Below are 20,773 nucleotides of genomic sequence, written 5' to 3'. Positions count from 1 at the left end.
TTCGATTATCGATCTTAAAATGTATGGACATGAGAAAAAATAGATTTCAAGTTTCAAAAATAGTGCATCTTGTAATAATGCACTATCTAAACCGTAAAAAATCAAGATTTTCAAATGTTTATAGACGTGCTTAATCAACACTACTTTATAACTTCAGTTTTATAATTAGAGATGAAAATAAATTTTCAATTTATTATAAATATTTTTATACTAAAACAACATATTTCGACACCATTTGAAAATACGCCTACCCTGATTGTTTAGGGCCTCGGCCTTGTACATTCCACACCCAAAAAAACTCAACTCTTAAACCATTTGAAAAAATAGACGGGGGCTGTCTTCTTTACTGAATTACCAAAAAACAAAAAAAACAAAAAATACCATGGATTGTGGCCCGCAGAGATAATTAATAGGGTACCACTAGATGCGTGTGAGAGAATTAATAGGGCACCACTTGGCATTGATATGGGCATGGTATGACCCCTTTTCTTTATTTGTTTTGATTCCAAACCGGAATTTTGAGCGGGGAAACAATTAATAGGATGGCGGTTGCTATGGAAAATTTTAGGGCCCCATTCCCTTAAAAGTATGTTAACTTACCTGTAGCACAAGCATCCATTGGGTATAAAATTGGACGGTTGGGGTGTATTACACTACACTAAATGTCTAAAAAATAATTCTTTTGTATTTTGCGACACAATTTTAGGCTCCTAATTTGTGGCAATGGGTTGGGTCGGCCTGAATCCAACTCGGATTCAAGGTTTTGGCCCCGGACAAGACTCGGACTCGTCTTGGACCTAGATTAGACCCGTTTCAAGTCCAGGTCTAGAACCTAACAAAAACATTATATATATATATATATCACAATTACTTATAACTATCCGATGTGAAATTTGATAGCTTAGGTGTGCCATAAAATTCAAAAAAATTTCATTTGAATCTCAAACTTTGTCTATAAAATAAATGCAACGACCCAATTTCATGTAGTTGATTAATTGTGACCATCTTATACCAAAGATAAATAATCTCATTGTATATATTGTGGGATGAAGTTTCTATAAGGCCTAAACTTTACGAAAAGAACATAAAGCCTCACCTCAAATCCTCGTTCGGAAAGCACTTTCAACAATGAAAATCTCCATGATGGATCTAAAATCAATTTTTAACACCGACAATAAAAATTGAAATTAAAAAGATGATACAGATCTTGTGAATCTATAAACACTTATTTTTAGTATGAAATAGAATAACTTGTTATAATATACACTATTTTTATAGTTTAAAATTTTAATTTTTTTTTGACAACCAAAATGTTCAAGCCAAGATATTCCATTAAAAAGGTTTTCCAATGCTTCAGTTGTAATTTCCAATGAGTTATGCAGTGAGGTACTTATTTGAATAGGGTTGCAGCCCTATCTAACCATTTTCCGTAATTATGATTCACCCCTGTACCAAGCTAAAGTGAGGTTGGATGAACGCGGCGTATTAAATGTTCCTGCCTGCCAAGTTCAACAGCCGCTAGAGTTATCAGTTGCAGAGTAGCAGCTCTGAATCCAAAGGTAAGAGAGAAATGCCCCTCCAATCCCCATCTTCTTACACACAACATGCCAAGAAAATGGAAATAAGGAAAACAAACAGGAGAGAGAAACCCAACTGAACAAAATTAGGAAAAGAGAAAGTGAGAAAAGTTCGGTTTAGACATATTATCTTTTTGGTTTTCCAATAACCAAAATTGATAAATTTTGTTTTTGAAAAACTTAAAAATACGTGGTGTTTTAAAGGAAAACATTTTGGGATTTCAAAAAACGAAATTGATATATATTTGGTTTTTTTAAAATAAAACATTTATCAATTTCGGCTATTTAAAAAAAAGAAAGAAAAAAAAGAGAGAAGTAGCTTTGCCTTCATGAAAGGTTAAAAGATTGTTTCAAAGGTCCAAATGTTCTTGTGGATTGATTCTCACCATTGATTAATCTCCGTAAAAGAGGTGCTACAACAGTGGGTTTCACCAAGAATCTAAAAATGGGACGCATCATTATGGGCATGTGCAATACTTGGAAGGAGCAAAATAAGAGAATTTTTGTAGATAAGGCTACTGATTTGTCACGTTTGAAATGTAATATAATGGACATGGCGGTAGATTGGATTTCAGTAAATAAGAATTGGAAGTTCATTCCGATGAGCCAAATTATACTAAACCCCTTGGAGGCAGCCCAATTATACTTCTCTAGGCGGAGGCATACCTTTCTTTGGTCTCATCCACCTGTGGGTGGTGTCAAACTCAATTTTGATGACAACTCCTTTTCAAACTTGGGGACGGAGGATTTGGAGGGCTCATTAAAACCTATGATGGGCTGATTTTTATGTCTTATTCTGAGCCATGTGGTATCCGTTGTGCTATGCCACACTTTCAAGAAGTCCAACACCTGAGACAGATTCTCTTGCCAAGAGTGGTTTTCACCATAACTCATTAGGTGATAACTAATTTTGGCTAATTGTTTTGTTTCTCTTTCTTTTCGTCTTCTCCTCTTGTACTATTTTTTAGAAATTAGTAAAATGGCAACAATAATAATAATAATAATAATAATTGATATAGATGTAATACTGGAAACTATACAGTCAATTTGTATTATATATATATATATGGTGTGGTTTCTATAAGGTTGCAACCTTAAACAGTCCAATTAAGGTGCACCTCCAAATTTTATCATAATATGTAATTTTGTTGTAAAAAATTCATAGAATTATCTTAAAATCTATTTTTATATCTAATTAGAAAATTTTTAATTCTAAAAATAGTTAAAATCAAGTAGATCTATAGACATATGAAAATCTTGAACATAAACGGTTCGGATAATGTGTTGCAAGATGCACTATTTCAGGGACTTAAAAACTCTTTTTTTTTTTCATATTCATAAATCTTTGATATCAAGATGATCAATTAGAGGGTTTCTCAACATTAAAACATCCTTTTTGATAGATTTTTGATGTGCATCTGTAAACTTTTCCCACATATATATATATAAACAATCCAATTAAGGTGCACCTCCAAATTTTATCATAACATGTAATTTTGTTGTCATAAATGTTTAGGATTATCTTAAAATCTATTTTCATATCTAATTAGAAAATTTTGAACTTCAAAAATGGTTAAAATCAAGTAGATCTATAAAACATATGAAAATCTTGAAAATAGGCGGTCTGGATAATGTGCTGCAAGATGCATTATTTCTGGTACTCAAAAACTATTTTTTTTAATATTCATACATCTCGATGTCGAGATGATTACTTAAAGGGTTTTTCAACATTAAACAACTTATGATAGATTTTTTAGGTACATATCTAGTTCTACATTTTAAGGTTGCAACCTTATATAATTTTTTTCCATATATATATATATATATATATATATATATATATATATATATATATATATATATATAGTAATGATCCTATGAGACCCTCCCACACTCATGTATCTAGAGACCCTCCCACACTCATGTAGCTAGGACCCCAAATGATCATTAAATATGGCATCGATCTCTAGAAAAGTTATCACATGGATGTGGGATTTGAGTTTTCTAAAGATCTATACCAAATTTAATGGTGATCCTTTGAGATCCTACACACATGGGTGTAGGAGGGTCTCATAGGATCGTTACTCGCGTACACACACACACACACACACATATATATATATAATGAATACTGTTTTATTGGAAATGTGTCGAAAAGAAATAGCAGAACTCTTACACAGAAAGCTCATACGACCAAGTTCTTCACCTTGGAGTTGTGCAGCTTTTTATGTTAATAAAAATGCTGAAAAAGAAAGAGGAGTTCCTAGACTGGTTATAAATTATAAACCATTAAATAAGGTGTTAAAAATTTTCCCCAAATACAAAGAAAAAGAGAAAACTCCCAGTATGTTATAAGTGTGGTAAAATAGGACATTATAAACACCAATGTAAATTAAAAAAGACAATAGACTCATTAAATTTAGATGAGATAACCAAAGCAAAATTAAAAAATATAATTTCATATGATTCTTCCTCTTCCACTTCTAGTGAATCTTATACACAAGACATAGATAGTAATGATCTTGATTTTATAGAAACAGATAGTTCTTCCACTGAAACCAATACAGAATCATCAGAGGACTGTAGTTGTCCATTACCTCAACATAATATTCATACACTCACTCAGGAACATAATTTTATTCTGGACATTATAGATAAAATAACTGATCCTGATGAGAAAAGAGCTATCATTACCCAATTTATCAATATTAAAAAAAATAAATCAAAATCATTATCTATCCTTAAAAATCCAGATGAATATAATTTCTCTGCTATTATCAAAAGGGTAAGTGATCAACATACTTCTCAAAAAGAACCTACAATCTCTGATCTCAAAAAAGAGATTAAAGAAATAAAAACTGAAATAGTACAATTGAAAGGAAGAATTCAAATATTAGAATTACAACAAATGTCTCAACAGGATTCTGAGACAGACGAAATAGAATTTAATGATTTAATCACCGATAATCCAATAGATATATATATATATATATATATATATATATATATATATATATATATAGAAAAAGTTATTGTACGCTCATGTGCGTACCGCTACAGCAAACGCCTAACGGCTCAGATCGAATCTGGGCCGATCTGATGGTTACAGTTATCCTAGAGTATTTAAATTTTAATTTTTTTTTACAAATCAAAATAATCTAAAATTTATAGAATGTGTACATCTTAGTGAGACGCACCTAATAAAAATATAAAAAAATAATTCACAAAAAATATATTGATCAAAATACTCCTGAAAGATTTTGAGGGTATTTTGGTCTACGTATTTCATGTAAACTATTTTTTTGATATTTTCATAAATTCGCCTATTTTTTATGAACACACGTTTCAAATTTCAAATCATTTTGATTTATAGAAAAAAAAAAAAAAGTAAAACACTACCGGACATTTATGATTGTTAGATTGGTTTAGATTCGATCTGAACCGTTAGATGTTTACTGTAGCGGTACACAAATCGGCCTACCGTAGCATCTTCCTATATATATATATATATATATATATATATATATATATATATATATATATATATATATATATAAATCAATGTATAAAAATTTTACATTCCCATTAGGCAATGATGCCAATTCGCATTACCACCTCAAACGTGAAATTGTAAGCGCGTTAAACTCTACCACTTCCATGGAATTATATATAATGATGGAAGAAAAGGAAGAGAAACGGGTACTAGGATGAGGTTCCCCCCCCCCCCCATTCTAGGGCCCCTATCCCCCCTCTAACATAACATAACATAACTAAATTGAATGAAGCTTACAAATAATGGACAAGTAAGGTTCCAGTAACAATTGAGAGACATCGTTTTCTGTCGTTAGAAAGAATGAAATCATGTCCATGTACATATTACATACACATCTTCACTCGACCCAAAGAAAAACAAAATAGAAAGAAACAACGAATAGTTGTAGAGAGAGAAGCAGACACTAACAAGGACTATGAGAGAGAGGATTCCATCACAGCAAAAAGAATGAAATCTATGTACAATGTATCACAGATCCTCATCTTCGGCATCAAAACAGACCCAAAACTAAGAGAGAGAGAGAAAAGAGAAGAAAGAGTAGAGAAGAAAGAGGGGGAGGCCGAGGCTATCAACATGCCGGGGCGGCGCTGCTGTCAACACCAACACCGCCGCCTCGGCATCCGAGGAGCATGGCCACCACCTCCTTCATATCCGGCCTCTTACAAGGCTTCTCCTCTGTGCACCTCAGCCCCACCTCCACCAGCCCCTCCACCTGTCTACCATAGAGGTTGATGCCTTTGCCCTCCTCCATACACAACCCCTCATGCACAGCCCCCCTCCAACCCTTTTCCTCCACCACCCTCCTAACCCACTCCACCAAAGTCTCCTCATTCCCCACCGCCCTCCTCCCGGTCAGCACCTCCAAAACCAGCACCCCAAAACTATACACATCCCCTTTCGTAGTCGCCTTCCATGTCTGACCATACTCTGGAGCAACGTATCCCACAGTCCCGGCAACTACTGTTGACACATGCGTGGAGCCCACTCCAACCACACGTGCCAACCCGAAGTCTCCGACACGAGCACCGCCCCCGTCCCCCTCCAACATAATGTTGCTCGCCTTCACATCCCGGTGCACAATCGCCGGCATGCACTCGTGGTGGAGATAAGCGAGCCCCTTCGCCACTCCATACACAACCTCAAATCTCATGCGCCACCCCATAAAAACCCCTTTCTTGCCTTCAAGCCACTCCTCTAAGCTCCCTCCCTCCATGTATTCGTACACAAGCGCCTTCTCCTCGCCGAACATACACCACCCGTAAAGTATCACAAGATTTGGGTGTCGTGCACCGCGGCTCAGGGTCTCCATTTCGGCTTCAAATTCTCTTTCAGCCTCTGCCCCTTGTTGCCTCAGCCTCTTCACTGCCACGTGGCGGCCATCGGGCAACATGCCCCTGTACACGGTGGCGTATCCTCCCCGTCCAATTATCCGTCTATCTGAGAAATTTTCCGTCGACTCTAGAATGTCCGAATAAGTGAAAGGCTTGCTGTCTACACGGAAAACGTAAACGGAATCGGACGAGTCAGGCGACGTTGAGGAGAACGTACTCGATGAAACTTGGTCGTGGCGTCGCTTTGATGACATTAGGGCAAACACGGTCGAGTATTCCTCATCTGGTTTGCTAGGGTTTTTAGGAAAGAAGAAGACGGTTAAGGTAGCTAACCATAACAGAAGAAAGACTATGGAAACCGATAAAGAAGCGAGGATTATGGCTAGGGTTACAGGCCTTCCGGCAATTCCCCTACTTCCCTTTTTGCCTGCTTGCTTAGAATCGGTTGTCCAATTGTTTGTGCAAGCTGCCGAGTTTTTCAGGGACTCTACACAGAGGAGCGGGACGCCTAGGAACGAGTCCGCCTCAAAGGTGCCGAGTTGACCAGATGCACGAACCGTGCCAGTGAGGAAGGGGTTATACGAGAGGTTGAACTTGCTGAGATCGGTCAATCCTCTGAAACTCGCCGGGAAATCGCCTGAAAAGTTGTTGACGGAGAGATCCAGGTTCTGTAGGCAAGCCATGGAGCCTAATCTCGCCGGAATATCGCCGGTAAATCCATTTCTCGAGACGTTGAGCACAACGAGAGGGATTTGAGCGAGTTCAGGTGGGAGATGGCCCGAGAAGTTGTTGGATCCGAGATGGAGGAGGCTGAGCTTCTTCATATTTCCGATTGTCGTGGGAATCTCGCCGGAAAAATTGTTGCCGGTGAGTTGCAGGTAACCGGAAACAGTCAGGGTTCGAGGTGAACTCCCGGAGTTGTTGAGACAAATCGGAAAGAGACCATAACCCTTCAAAACCCGGTCCCATATTCCTCTGCAACTTTTTCTGGTGAGAAGCGTGTACACAAAGCTAAAGGGCGGATAATTAGCGGGAATCCATCTTTTCATGGCCAAGCATTCGCCTGAACCAACTGCAACTTTCATGTTCGCTCTGTTATACTCGAAGGTCAAGTTAGGGTTTATTCCCATCTGTGCAATTTCATCCGGAATCTTGCCTGAAAGTTTGTTATCAGCGAGGTTTACCCAAAGCAAGCTATTGCAATTGCCAATTTCCGGTGGGATTTCGCCGGAAAGTGAATTTCCGGCCAACATTAGCCATAGCAGAGAACTCAGTTTCCCAAAAGTAGCCGGAATGCTGCCTGTTAATTTATTGTAAGAGAGATCCAGGGCTTGAAGCTTTGATAAATTGCCAAATTCAGGTGGTATATTTCCTGAAAATTTGTTGTAAGCGAGGATTAAGAATTTCAGGCTTGACATTTGTGCGATTTCTGCCGGCAAATTGCCTGAAAATTCGTTTAAGCTCAGATCGAGCCGAGAAATATTAGGCATATTGAGAATTCCGGAGCTTAAGAGCCCATCTTTATATCCATTTCCATGTAAAACCAAGAGTTTAATCTGAACAAACTTGCTTATAACTGGTTGGATTACTCCTCCGAAATTATTTCTGCTCAGGTCGAGGAACCTTAAGCTTGTACAGTTTTCTAAACTAGCTGGAATTTCTCTTGAAAAGCTGTTGTTTCCTAAAAAGAGCGACACCAGATTCCTCAAAGACCCGATTTGAGATGGTATATTACCAGTAAAATTGTTTCCCCATACATTCAGCCACTCTAGGGCTTGACAGTTTGAAATTTCTGGTGGAACGGTCCCCTGAAAAGCATTTTCCGACAAGTCCAGGAGATGGAGGCCGCAATTTCCGGCAAAAATTCCGGCACTAATCTCTCCTGAAAGGAAGTTTTCAGATACAGAAAACTCTTTCAACCTTGTAAAACCCTGCCATATGTCGCCTGAAAAATTATTCGAGCTTAAGTCTAAGCTCTGTAATTTTTGACAGTCATCAAAAGAGCCAAGAATATTGCCTGAAAATCTGTTTGTGGACAGATTGACGTTTATCAAGTTGTTACAGATGGCGGGAAAACTCAGCTGAATTCCTCCATTGAGCCTGTTCACTGTGAGATCTAGGGTTTCGAGGCTTGGTAAACCAGTCAAGTTCAAAGTCCCATCCAATATGTTGTAAGAGAGATTCAGTAACCGGAGATTGTTGCATAGGCTGAAATCAAATGGAATTGGACCTGAGAGTGTGTTTCTCGAGAAATCCAGGTACTCGAGCTCTGTTAAACTTGAGAAATTTGCATAAAGTGGACCTTGAATGTTACAGTCTGAGAGAGAAATTCCAGTTACTCTATCGCCTGTGCAATTAATTCCTGGCCATTGACAGTGATAGATGCTCTCGTTCCAATGGTCGTATCTTCCTCTGTTTACTGGATTTTTCCTCAATAGAAAGGACTTGAAATTCAAGAGGACTTCTCTGTCTTGTTCTGTGAGAAAAAACCAGAAATGTTTTAGCCGAAATACTCGTTACGATCACACATAAGAGAAATTTTTTGGCATTTAGAGCTTTGAATTAGTACCTGGTGTTGAAGCAGAAGCTATAGTTACAAAGAGTATCAGTGTGATGAACATAAAGAGCCTCCATGAAAGCCTGCTAAATCTGGAGCTTCGTTCTCTCATGATGGCCATGCCTATCAGAGTCTCTCCATGAAAACGGATATTCTGAACTCCTTTTTCGCTGTTTTTTATTCAATTCTCTCCCTTCCTGAAAACCAAGCCCTTTTCTTCGAATCGTGAAGCGTTGTTCATTCATGGAGGCCGCACCAATCAGAGAAACTCCAGGATGACATTATCTTTTGAGCTCCCTCTTCCTCTGGTTATTGCTCAGTTCTTCCATCTGGTTATTGTTCAATTCTACTACTGTTTGTTACGCTGAAATTTTAGGGTCTTGTGGTCGAGATGGCCGCCTATTTTGACTGGTTTTTAGAAGACGGCAGCCATGAATGAATGGAAGAAGGTGGTGGTCAGCTTCCAAACCAAGGGCTTTTGCATGGACTGGAAGAATGAGAGAGCATGGTAATACTGGTCTCAATATTCTGGACCAGCTTAACCTTGTCTTTGCTACAAATGCCAAATAGGGCCACTATTTTATTGCTACATTGTCTATTCTAACATTTGATTTATGGGATCGTATATATCGAGACCATTAAAATTTGATGCAACCTGATCACAATTATTCACAACCATCTGATGTGAAATTTGATAGTTTGGATGCGTCGTAGAGTTCGATAAATTTTTTTTTGAAGTTTGAGTTTAGTAATAGAATAATTATCACTACCCAATTTCACATCTAATGGTCAAGATTAATGAGACCACCTTCTACCAAAAGTAAAAGGATCTCATTTTATAATTTCCCTTGATTTATTTAGATATCAATGATTGAGTTGCTTATTTTGTTTAAGAAAGTTGGCATGATCCCAACTCATCGGACCCAATTAGTGCCTTGGCCGGTAGGTTCAAAGAAAAAACTAAGTTTCGTAAAATATAGACAGTCTAAACCGATGTTTTCAATCCAGTATAAGGGTGAATTTTTTATAATATATATTATTTTTAAGATTATTATTTTTATTTTAAAATTAAATCTTTGAACCGATTATGAATAAACTAGAACCCATACAAATCAATTTATTAATAAGTTTTAAATCATAAAAGTGATGAATTATTTTCCCAACAACCCAGGGCTTCTAAGTCTTTTTGCCGATTTATCAAATTGAAAGATAGAAGATTTTACATTGGGATTGAACGGTTTGAAATTGATTTTTCCATTCCTCATTGTTTATATTTTCTTGAATACCCTCAAATATTTATTAATTTATTAAATTAAGTCTTTTCCATAACGTGTAGCTCTCAAGAACGAAAGAAAGGTCATCTCCATTGAGCGGGTGGATTTTTCCACATTATAATTGTTTTCAATTGCTACGAAAAATTGCAATGTTTTGACGAATTCCACGTTAGCAAATTCAGGGTAATTCCATCAAATATATTTTATAACAAAATGTGCTTTTTCCTAATAGGCTCCATTGACCGATGAGAATGTCGTTTTCGTTGGTTTGTTAGTTTAGATTGCAGCTGTTCTGGACTGCCCTTGCCATGTGAGCACGTGTGCGAATCTACACGAGGCCCCTCTCCCTTTCTCCCCCTCTCTCTCTCTCTAAGATTTTCTCTCCTCTCTTTCTAAGGTTCCCTCTAGCATTTTTTTCTCTCCCCTCTTTTTACGGCCGTATTCGTAAAATCGAACCGGAACAGTTAGCCGGACATGGATTTGGAAGCGGTTTAACCGACTTAATCGGTAAACCAGTCGATTCAACCGCTTTAATCGGACAAGTCTCGGACGGTCAAAAAAATGTTGAAAAAAATAAAAATAAATATGAAAAACATATAAAGAATGATTAAAACAAAACACATTCAAATAAAATTGAAAATTAATGAAAAAATGGGTTTTAACCCATTTTTTATATTTTCGAAGAGCTATTTTTTAAATTTTCTAAAAAAAATAGGAAAATATAGAAGTGAGTATTAATGACCAAATTTTTTTTAATATTTACTCTGATGTAAAAAATATTTAAAAATGCATTACAAATCAAATTTTTTACTTTTGTAAATTTACATACATTTTTTTATTTTTTTTTAAATACCAGTTGATCACTTTAACCGTCCAAAACCAAAACCGGCAATTGGCCGGTTCCGATCAAAGCGGATAACTAGCGGTTAGATCTAACAATTTTGTGAACAATGCTTTAAGGTTTTCTATGTCCCCTCTCTTTCTCTCTCCCCTATCTCTCTCTTCTCTTTTTAAGATTTTCTCTCTCCTTTTTTCTCTCTCTCTCCTCTTTTCCCTGTTTTGGTCAAAAAAACATTGTTTAGGTGTTCGAATTTCGAGGGTGGTACATGGACCTACATAGCGTGGGAAGCGTGCGACGTCGACCTCTCTTTCTCTCTCTAGAGTGGAGTTTCCAAATCTTTTTCTCTCTCCTGGGCCTGGGAGCGGTGGTGTAGAAGTGAAACCTCGACCTCTCTTTTGGTCAAAATCTTTTGGTTTAGGTAGGCCCTCATAATCTCTCTCTCTCTATACCTACTTGCATTTGAAGCATCAAATGCAAAAAAAATTACAAGTGATTTTCGTGTGATAAGAATTATGCATAAATAGTACTAGAAACGAATTAAGGGGTCATTTTTTAATTTAGATTTAGGATTAAAGCTTTGAAAGAACTTAGGTGCGGCTTCAATAAGTAATGAGATGAGAGAACGTAGGCTTAAATGCGCAGATCAATATAATAGCATTAAGGATGTGTGATTCGGTTCAAATAGAAAGCTTCTAAAAGGGTAAAGAAAAGGCACACAAATATATAGATGGAAGTAATAAGAAAATATTGGGGACTTCTAGTAGTTTTAGTGAGGATATACCCCTTGATAGAGCAGAATAAAGGGACATGACCAAAATAGTTGGAATGAAGCTTGATGATGATGATGAACCTTTAACTATTGAAATAAGGTGCATTGTAAAAAGACTCCCAAAGATATTGTTGACTTTAGAATACCTTCTAATCGACCTCGCCCTCGAGATGTATGTATATGAAAAAAAAAAAAAAAAAATCCAAGTCTTAAAAATAGTGCAACCGGTAACAAGTTATATAAACCATTTGTTCAAGATTTTTAAATATTTATAAATTTGTTCGATCCATAATATTTTTGAAATATTAAATTTCCTAACTATAGAATGATAATAGATTTTCAAGCAATCATGTATGTTATTGGTGATACTCGAACCACCTCTCACAGCAAAATTTGTATATGCTCAAAACATTTTCCTAAAAATAATTATTACTAATCTGAATAATGAAATGAGATTTCTATGAAATTTTCATGGATAATATCTTTAATTTATTGGAAAAATGACATTTCTCATTGACTAAATCCACCTAAACTAGACCATTGCCCGCCCCCTTATCTTTCTATTTTAATACTCAGGTCACTTGGTCCCCTCAAAATGGCCGACATTTCAACCAAAATATCGGTCGGGGCAGCCCAAATTTTGAGCCGTTGGTTTAGAAGATGAGGAAGCTTGATATTGAATATTTGACGTCGACCAAGGAAAGCAAAATGCTGTCTCTTTTCTTCTACTCTTTTAAATGAGAGAAGTTAGAGAGAGAAAGAGAGAGTAAGAGGAGAGAGAAAGAGAGAGGATATTAGAGAGAGTAAGAGGAGAGAGAGTCCCTGTATTTTCCAAGTTTGAAAAAATAAGGTGGTCGGTGATCAAACAACCAAAATAAGTTTGCATTCAAAGCATTTAACACGACTTTTTAATGATTTCGGCGACCATAAAATTTTCGTCTATGTGGCAATAAATTTCGGTAGAATCTTCTTCCCCAGATATTTTTCCACCCAACGTTAACGTTATGGGGCATTTTTTCACATTTTCTTGGCATATTTATGCACCCGGTCGTATATTTTTGGTACAATGAAGTCGTAATTATTTTTAGTTATTAAATGTGAAATTTAATATATAAAAATACATTATAAAATGTAATTTTTATGAGTGTAATGATCATATATGACCCTCCTCCACTTATATGTTTAGAACCTCAAAAGATCACATTTAAATTTGATACAGATGTATAAAAAAGTTAGCACATAGATGTGGGACTAAATTTTTCGAAAAATCTGTATCAAATTTAATAGTGATTCGTTAGGTCCTATGCACATAAGTAGATGAGGGTCTTATAGGATCATTCTTAATTAGGTGAATATTTCCTAATACCTTCTCACTAATTTCATGTTAATATGTGAATATTTCCTAATACCTTCTCACTAATTTCAAGTTATTGTTTTCTTTTTGCTTCAAGCCATAGAAATATATATATATATATATATTTTGGACAAAAAGGCCCTTAAACATGTCAAAATTAGATTACAGTCTCTTATTTTTAGTCTATGTTCATTTATGTTTTATGAATCGAATTATTTTAGAACAGAACCGACCCTCGGGGAAAACATAAAACAAAAAGAAGCATTAAATTAATTTTCACGCATTTGACTGGTAAAAGCATTTTTTATATGGCAAAAATATTCATCCAGGAATTGATGCAGAAGAAAACTATAACACAAGTAAATGTAAAACAAAATTAGTGGGTGGATGTGTGAAAAAATTTTAAAGTAAGGGATTTACATAAGTTTCCCTTTTTTACATAGGTGCAGCTAGCATAAGCCTATAATGCCAAAAACCCCTAATAGGGCATGGCATGAAGCCCTAAATATATATTTTCACGTCCTTATTAATAAAATTTAACCTACAAAAATAGTGTAGATCTCTAAACATTTAAAAATAAACGACCAACTTTTTTTTGGGTAATTTAGGGGAGAATTCAGACACAACCTTATAATTTAGAACTATAGATGCATCCCAAAAATCCATCGAAAAAGGTAGTTTTAATGTTGAAAAAGGTTTATTATCTCGACATCGAGATGTATGACCATGAAAAATAAAAAGCTTTTAAGTTTCAGAAATAGTGCATTTTACAACATATTATCTACACCGTCCATTTTCAAGATTTTCATATGTTTATAGATCTACTTGATTTTAACTATTTTTTAAATTTAAAATTTATAATTAGATATAAAAATAAATTTTGAGATCTTCCTAAGAATATTTTACATCAAAAGTATATACCATGATAAAATTTGAAGGTGCACCTTACCTCTACAGCTACGGATGCATCGGTATGCCAACTGCACCTTTTTTTAAATAGTTAGGTTTTCAAAGCTGCAAGTGGGATCGGAGAGCAAGAAAGGACCAAGTTAATGAGCTATAAAATCATAATTTTAGGGGAAGAGTTTGTATACTTCCCCTATAACATAAAAGATCTATGCTACCTTTACCATCCAGCAGTCCAATTTTGATCAAGAGAACCACTCATCGTTTGATCTTAGATCCGACATCTCAAAGTATTTTATTTTTAGTTTTTTTGTATACAAATTGTATGAATATGAAATTTGGTACGTGACATCTTCCCATTGGGGCGCACCTATAAAAAATATTAAAAATAATTTTTTGATAAAATATAATAATCAAAATACCTCTTGAAACTTTCAGAGGTATTTTAGTCATTTTATTTTATTAGAATTATTTTTTTAAATATTTTTCGCTAGTGCGAGTTTAATATGGATTGCAAGTCCAAAATTTGGTGTCAAAATAATTTATAGAAAAAAATTAAAAATAAAATAGTGTAAAGACGCGACATTGTGATTGGGGCAATATTAGCCCTCCATTCAGCATGGACGGTTGGATAAGGGGAAGTATTTAAGTTTTATGCTGTAGAGGAAGTATAGAAAGCTTTGTAGAGCTTGAAATCTTTTCTTTTCTTTTTTTTTTATAATTTCGAGCTTGAAATCTTTCCTTTTCTTTTTTTTTATAATTTCAAGATTAAGATGATCGATTTCAAAGTCTTCCAATCAAGATGTAATTTCTAGTGGGATTCGTAGTCAGGCTTTACCTTATGCTAACCTTTCCGAATATCTATATTTTATAGAGATTCTAAAATATGCTGGGCTTTTAGTTATTTACTTATTTATTTGAATGTTAATATTCTGGGCTTTTAGATGAACCAAATTCTACTTAAGTTTGAGACGAACAAAAAGAGTGACGTCTGAGGAGTAGTTGAATAAAGCTGGTAGGGTTTATGCTTCTTTCTTTATCCTTCCCTTTGCTTTTTGTTGTTATTTTTATAACTGGAAGTAGGTGATGTTTCTCTCTTCTCCACTTTGACAATTCTTGGGTACAACGGAATAAAGTAACCAAAATCTTTAAATATTCTTAAAATCTCTTAAAGCCAAACCCCACATTTTTCTTTTGTTCCGTATGTCGTTAAGACTCCTTTATTTTTTAGAGAGATTAATGGTGATACACTACTTTTTCAAATATATAAAAAAATTGATTTAGAGATCTAAGAAGCTTGAGGACCTAAAACTTTCTTTTACCTTGACTCAAGCTCGGATAAAGGAGGGTGGGGTTGTGTTAGGTAAGTAGCTACTGTAAAATTTTGACTTTGCATGAATCCTGAATCTACGTTATGTGCTTATGCTAGGACCTTCCCCAAAGTAATGTGTTAGATCAAAAAAACAAATGGTAGGCTAAAAAGTATAGTTGGAAGTAGTGAAAAAAAATATGATGACTTATGGCCTCACTGAGAGTATTACATTTAATAGAATATAATGGTGGATCAAGATTCATGCAGCCAATCCAAAATAGTTAGAAAAAAGCTTGAATGGTGATTATGATATATAAATAAATTTACAAATAAATGGTAGTGAGTGCCATAAGACGTCTTGATTTTTATTCCTCTCGTGGGTAACGAACCTATTCCTCCCCAATAACCTACCAAAAAAGAACAAAAAAAAAAAAACAATTGATGCACTATCATATCGTTGGTATACAAAAAAGGCTGAGATGGATCAACAAAATTAAAACCAAATGATCCAAAAAATATAACCAAGTCTCTAGGGGATTGTTTATGCGGGCGCCAGAGTGCATTCTTCATGTCACCCTCGAGCACTATTTAGGTGCTGCTACTTATCATGCGTGAAAACTGTGAAGACTGATTTAGGTGCTGCTACTGGTGATGATTAAATGCCAATGAAGATTGGCCTTCTAATGGTTGTTAATTTCCTATTATTATCATGTTGTGCACTCTCATCAAATAAGCATAACTATCATTCTAGTGGAAGGACGGTTTACCACACACTTGCTCAACTAATGCCTTCAATTATATAAGCGAGTTCAGTTTTAGGTATTTGTTTTCTTCTTGTTTCTAATTTCTAGAATGCAATTCTTTCATGGAGATTGAATAGGTTTACAGGAATCTCTCTCTCTCTCTCTCTCTCACGTTTGATCACACAATTCAAAACCAAGTGTCATAAAACAAATGTAGAATTAATCTCTTTGAATGAGATGAGCTTCGAAACGTTAAAGGAGCTATTTTCCGACAAAAGAAGAAACAATCAAAAAAATAAAAAACTCCAAATAATTTGTTTTCAGCTCATGGCTAAAAATCAAAACATTTTCTAGTCCTGGTATAAATCCCAACTTACCCACCCCTAACCTTAAAATATATAAAAAATAAAAAATAAAAAGAATAAAAAATTATCAAATTATCCATAAGAGATTCTTATGAATCATTTAACACTTTACCATCTTTCTTTTATTTAATTTAAAATACTCATAAATTTTTTTGATTTGGAATAGTTGCAAATAGACAAAATATTAAGGGTACAGTTTTATTGCAACCTTAAACAATCCAATTCCTCCAAATTTTATCATAGCACATAATTTTAGTATAAAAAATTCTTCGAATTATCTGAAAATCTATTTTCATTTCTAATTATAAAATTTTAAACTCCAAAATTTGTTAAAATCAAAATCTTGAAAATGGACAGTCTAGATAATGTGTTGCAAGATGCAATATTTCTAAAACTTATAATCTTTTTTTTTTTTTTATATTCATTAATCTCGATGTCAAGATGATCAATTATAATCTTTTCCGATGGATTTTTCAAGCGCATCTACAATTCTACATTTTAAGGTTGCAACATTATGTAAACTTTTTCCAAATATTAAAGGGTGTTGTTTCTATAAGGTTGCAACCTTAAACAAGGCGCACCTCCAAATGTTATCATAATATGTAATTTTAGAGTAAAAAATTCTTAAAATTATCTGAAAATCTATTTTCATATCTAATTATAAAATTTTAAACTCCAAAAATGGTTTAAATCAAGTAGATCTATAATCACATGAAAATCTTGAAAAAGGATGGTCTAGATAATCTGTTGCAAACTACACTATTTCTGAAACTCAAAATCTTTTTTTTTTTTTTTTTAATATTCATTAATCTCGATGTTGAAAAGATCAATTAGAAGGCTTTTCAACATTAAAACAATATTTTTTGATGGATTCTTGAGACGCATCTGTAATTCTACATTTGAAGGTTGCAACCTTATATAAACTTTTTCCAATATTAAATACCTCATCTTTTATACGCATTTTGATAAATATTCCAAAAAAAGAAGAGAAAATTGAGGACCGCAAAATCATTTCATTTAAAAAATAATGTTAAATATGCCATAAACAGCTAGTTCTAATATGTTGTACAGTGCACCATTGCTGGCATCCACAGTTTATTCCCAATAACAAAAGGCAAAAATTATTCTTCTAAGAGGGTAAATTTTTATCTATGGAGACATTATTAATCTCCGCCATCTGCTGTCAGAAATAGATGATGGATGCTCCTGTCGCATACCACACTATACATAAGTGATGTGTGGTACACTTCCTGTATTTCTTATAAATAACCGACGAAACACCAAAAGGAGGGCATAGACAGAATAAAGCGAGCAGCACATTTATATTATTTGTAAAAAAAATTAATTATAGAATAACACAAAAATAAATAAATTTACTGATACAACAACTTCATAGAGCCCGGCTTCTTCTGCCTATCCATACATTATACATGAAAAAGAAAAAAATAACAATGAGAAAAAAAAAATCTCAGTGAAAATTAGGCTTCCCTCCATTAATGGCTGCAAGGCAAATGTCCCCTTCTTGACCCATTTCGATTATTTTCTTCACGTTCTACTTCTGAGCTCTTCAGTGAATTCATGCCCAGAGGAGACCGTCAAATCCAATTTCTAAATTTGAAGCAGGGATGTCATCTAAATCCCCGCTCAGGGCTAAGTCATCTTCTGAAGAATCCAAGTACAGTTCTGCTAAATTGGAGGACCTTTCAAATGGGATTCCGTAGTCCTTCAGAATACGAGGTGATGCAATTGAGGCTGCTTCTCTATCTAGAACGGCAAGGAAGTTGTCTTCAAATTCGAAGATCAAATACTCATCTTTACAGGCTGCAAAAATGATATTCGGTGAAGAACACGTAGATAAGAGAGGAGTTCCTTGAGGCTGAGAATAGTCATCAATGAGAAGAAAAAGTAAACCATATTCCTATGGAGTATTAAGTAATTATCCAAGGAGCTTCCACCATCCATTACGGATGAAAGGTGGAATATTACTGCACTGAGTCAACACCCTTGTGGAAACTACAGTAATCTCCACCTTCCATCATCAGCAATGGATGGGACGCCCATTTTGATTATTGTACACCATACTCCTGAATACAGCATACTTTACCAAAACATATAGTTGAAAGCATCCTTACTGTCCACAAGATGGGCAAGATGCCGAATGTTCTTTATCTTGGTCCCATTGAACTTCAAAACCTGCATTTATTTATTGTATTTATAAGACACGAAATCAACAAAGGGAAATCTTAGAAAAGGAAACAATAATTAAAACAAGGGAAATTTATCAAAATACTCATAAGAGATGAACTATTTAACATTTTACCCATTTGTAACTAATCTAACTCCAGATCATGTGTTTTTTCATCGATATTTTGAAATTAAATAAAAAATATGGATAACGTGTTAAATTATTCATGTCGCATGGGTAATTTGATAAAATTCCCTAAAAGCATAGTATAATAGTAATAAAAATACTAAGGCTAGTAATAATAAGACGAGGAGGAGAATGATAGGAAAACAAATGCCCATAGGGATGCAAGAGAAGCATGCCTGCTGATTGCCCATGTCTTCATATCCGATGTTTGCTTCATTGGCCAAGACCTTTTGCACAAGGAATAAAGTTAAGCTATCGATAATTTGCACAAATGCGAGGCTAGAATAGCCAAATTTATAAACTTAACTCAATAAAGGAATTTTAACAGTTTAAAAGAATACAAATACATCTGACTCCATCAACCCAGTTTACTTTCAAAAACCAGGGGATTACAATACGAGGAAAGATACAAAATAGAAAAAGGTCAATCACCTATGAACTTGAAATCTGCATTGTGAGATGTCAAGGTGTGGAGGGTATAGTTAAGTCTTGGGTAGTTCTAGTAAACCCATAGATGTTAAGTAACTACCTCTTGTAACTCCCTCTGATGTAACTTCCCATGGTGTATTGTGTTTATATCCTTGTTTAGGTTCATCACTTGTACAACTCTCAATCAACAAGTGTGATGATTTGTTCCACAACTTCCTCGCAAATGTTGAAAGAAAACTACCGCCAGTGAGGACTCTCTCTCTCTCTCTCTCTCTCTCTCTCTCTCACACACACACACACACACACACACACACACACACCACCACCACACACACACAGTCAACATGATACATACAAGTTGATATGTAGTGCCAAGCAGTTTTTCTAGTATATGATGCGTCTTCAAATTACAACTTCATAATGACAAACTTGTAGCACCCCCATATATCAGTGGATCATGTTAGCAGTCATAAGAAGGATGAAATAAAAAAAATTAACGGTAAATTCACATTTTTATGGTTACATACTACAAAATGAATTATTCATGAATACACCCCGTCATACATCACATCACTAGTTCCTTGGAAACACAACAACTATATAACCCTGCTAACTAGATATCATTGCAAAGACGATCTTTGGGAGTCGCCAAACAAAACAATAAATAACATCCTATAACCGTCATTAAGATTCATTAATTTCTAGGTGGTGAATAAATATACCCTGTCATACATCACATCACTAGTTCCTTGGACACACAACTATATAAACTAGCTAACTAGATATCATTGCAAAGATGATCTTTGGGAGTTGCCAAACAAACAATAAATAACAGCCTATAACCATCATTAAGATTCATTAATTTCTAGGTGTATTTTGAAAAGAAGCTAAAGGTTTTTTTAATTAATTGTAAAAAAGAAGCTTGACGTTTGCAGCATTTCCAAGCTACCATTTTGAGGACCACTTTCAAGTCTGTCAGTTGCGAGGACCATTAATGTCTTTCTAAATATAAAATTGAGCAGCATGCTCAATTGTATAGAGGCTAAATGACATGGGGGGGAAAAAGAGAACAATTTCCTAACTCCACTAGGAAAGGTGATTGCTAACCTGAGATAATAGAACAATTTGTTCTCCTTTGAACTTCGCTAATGAGTACCGTGCTTTTGCTAGCAACTTAAGCTGATAGAATGAAAAACAAATGCACTAAATAAGTCAACCTAAGCAATTGTGCAAAAAATAAACTCCAATAAATAGAAATCCATAGTTTAATAAAACAAAACAACGATGCTATGAGCCAAAACATACCCCCATTGAGTCCTCACACTCTTCGCTGCAGTTTAACCGAAGGAAAAAAATTAAGACAATGGCTACCAGGTTCTTATATTTTCTTT

The 20,773-nt window shown here is 34.9% G+C and overlaps 2 protein-coding genes across 13 annotated transcripts in view; both read right to left on the bottom strand.

Annotated features, from left to right (window-relative positions):
• Nucleotides 1-5,386: 5,386 nt before the first annotated feature.
• LOC18445194 (Leucine-rich repeat protein kinase family protein) lies at nucleotides 5,387-9,570 on the bottom strand. The gene is made up of 2 exons (XM_006855335.4): nucleotides 9,031-9,570; nucleotides 5,387-8,937 (listed from the first exon to the last, which is right to left on the bottom strand). Exons 1-2 carry the CDS (start codon nucleotides 9,137-9,139, stop codon nucleotides 5,699-5,701), a joined length of 3,348 nt encoding a protein of 1,115 aa, XP_006855397.2. The 5' UTR covers nucleotides 9,140-9,570; the 3' UTR covers nucleotides 5,387-5,698.
• Nucleotides 9,571-17,878: 8,308 nt separating this feature from the next.
• DEG2 (DEGP protease 2) overlaps nucleotides 17,879-20,773 on the bottom strand; it is a 33,792-nt gene continuing 30,897 nt past the window's right edge. For 8 of the 12 annotated variants that reach the window (XR_016049923.1, XR_016049925.1, XM_006855334.4 and 5 more), the window contains 5 exons: nucleotides 20,688-20,712; nucleotides 20,490-20,561; nucleotides 19,130-19,180; nucleotides 18,715-18,775; nucleotides 17,879-18,403 (listed from right to left, as the gene is read on the bottom strand). Coding sequence is in view for 6 of the 12 variants with exons in the window: in XM_006855334.4 (XP_006855396.2) it covers nucleotides 18,159-18,403; nucleotides 18,715-18,775; nucleotides 19,130-19,180; nucleotides 20,490-20,561; nucleotides 20,688-20,712 (454 nt within the window). In the remaining 6 variants the exon portion in view is untranslated. The remainder of the gene's footprint in view (nucleotides 18,404-18,714; nucleotides 18,776-19,129; nucleotides 19,181-20,489; nucleotides 20,562-20,687; nucleotides 20,713-20,773) is intronic. The other 4 variants (XR_016049924.1, XR_967037.3, XR_016049926.1 and 1 more) reach the window with 1 other exon arrangement.

The sequence above is a fragment of the Amborella trichopoda genome, chromosome 2 (genome assembly GCF_054954075.1).
Source record: "Amborella trichopoda isolate Santa Cruz 75 chromosome 2, AtrichopodaSantaCruz75HAP2 v2.0, whole genome shotgun sequence".
In the NCBI taxonomy this organism is placed as follows: Eukaryota; Viridiplantae; Streptophyta; class Magnoliopsida; order Amborellales; family Amborellaceae; genus Amborella; species Amborella trichopoda.
This window is presented reverse-complemented; position numbering and strand designations above follow the sequence as displayed.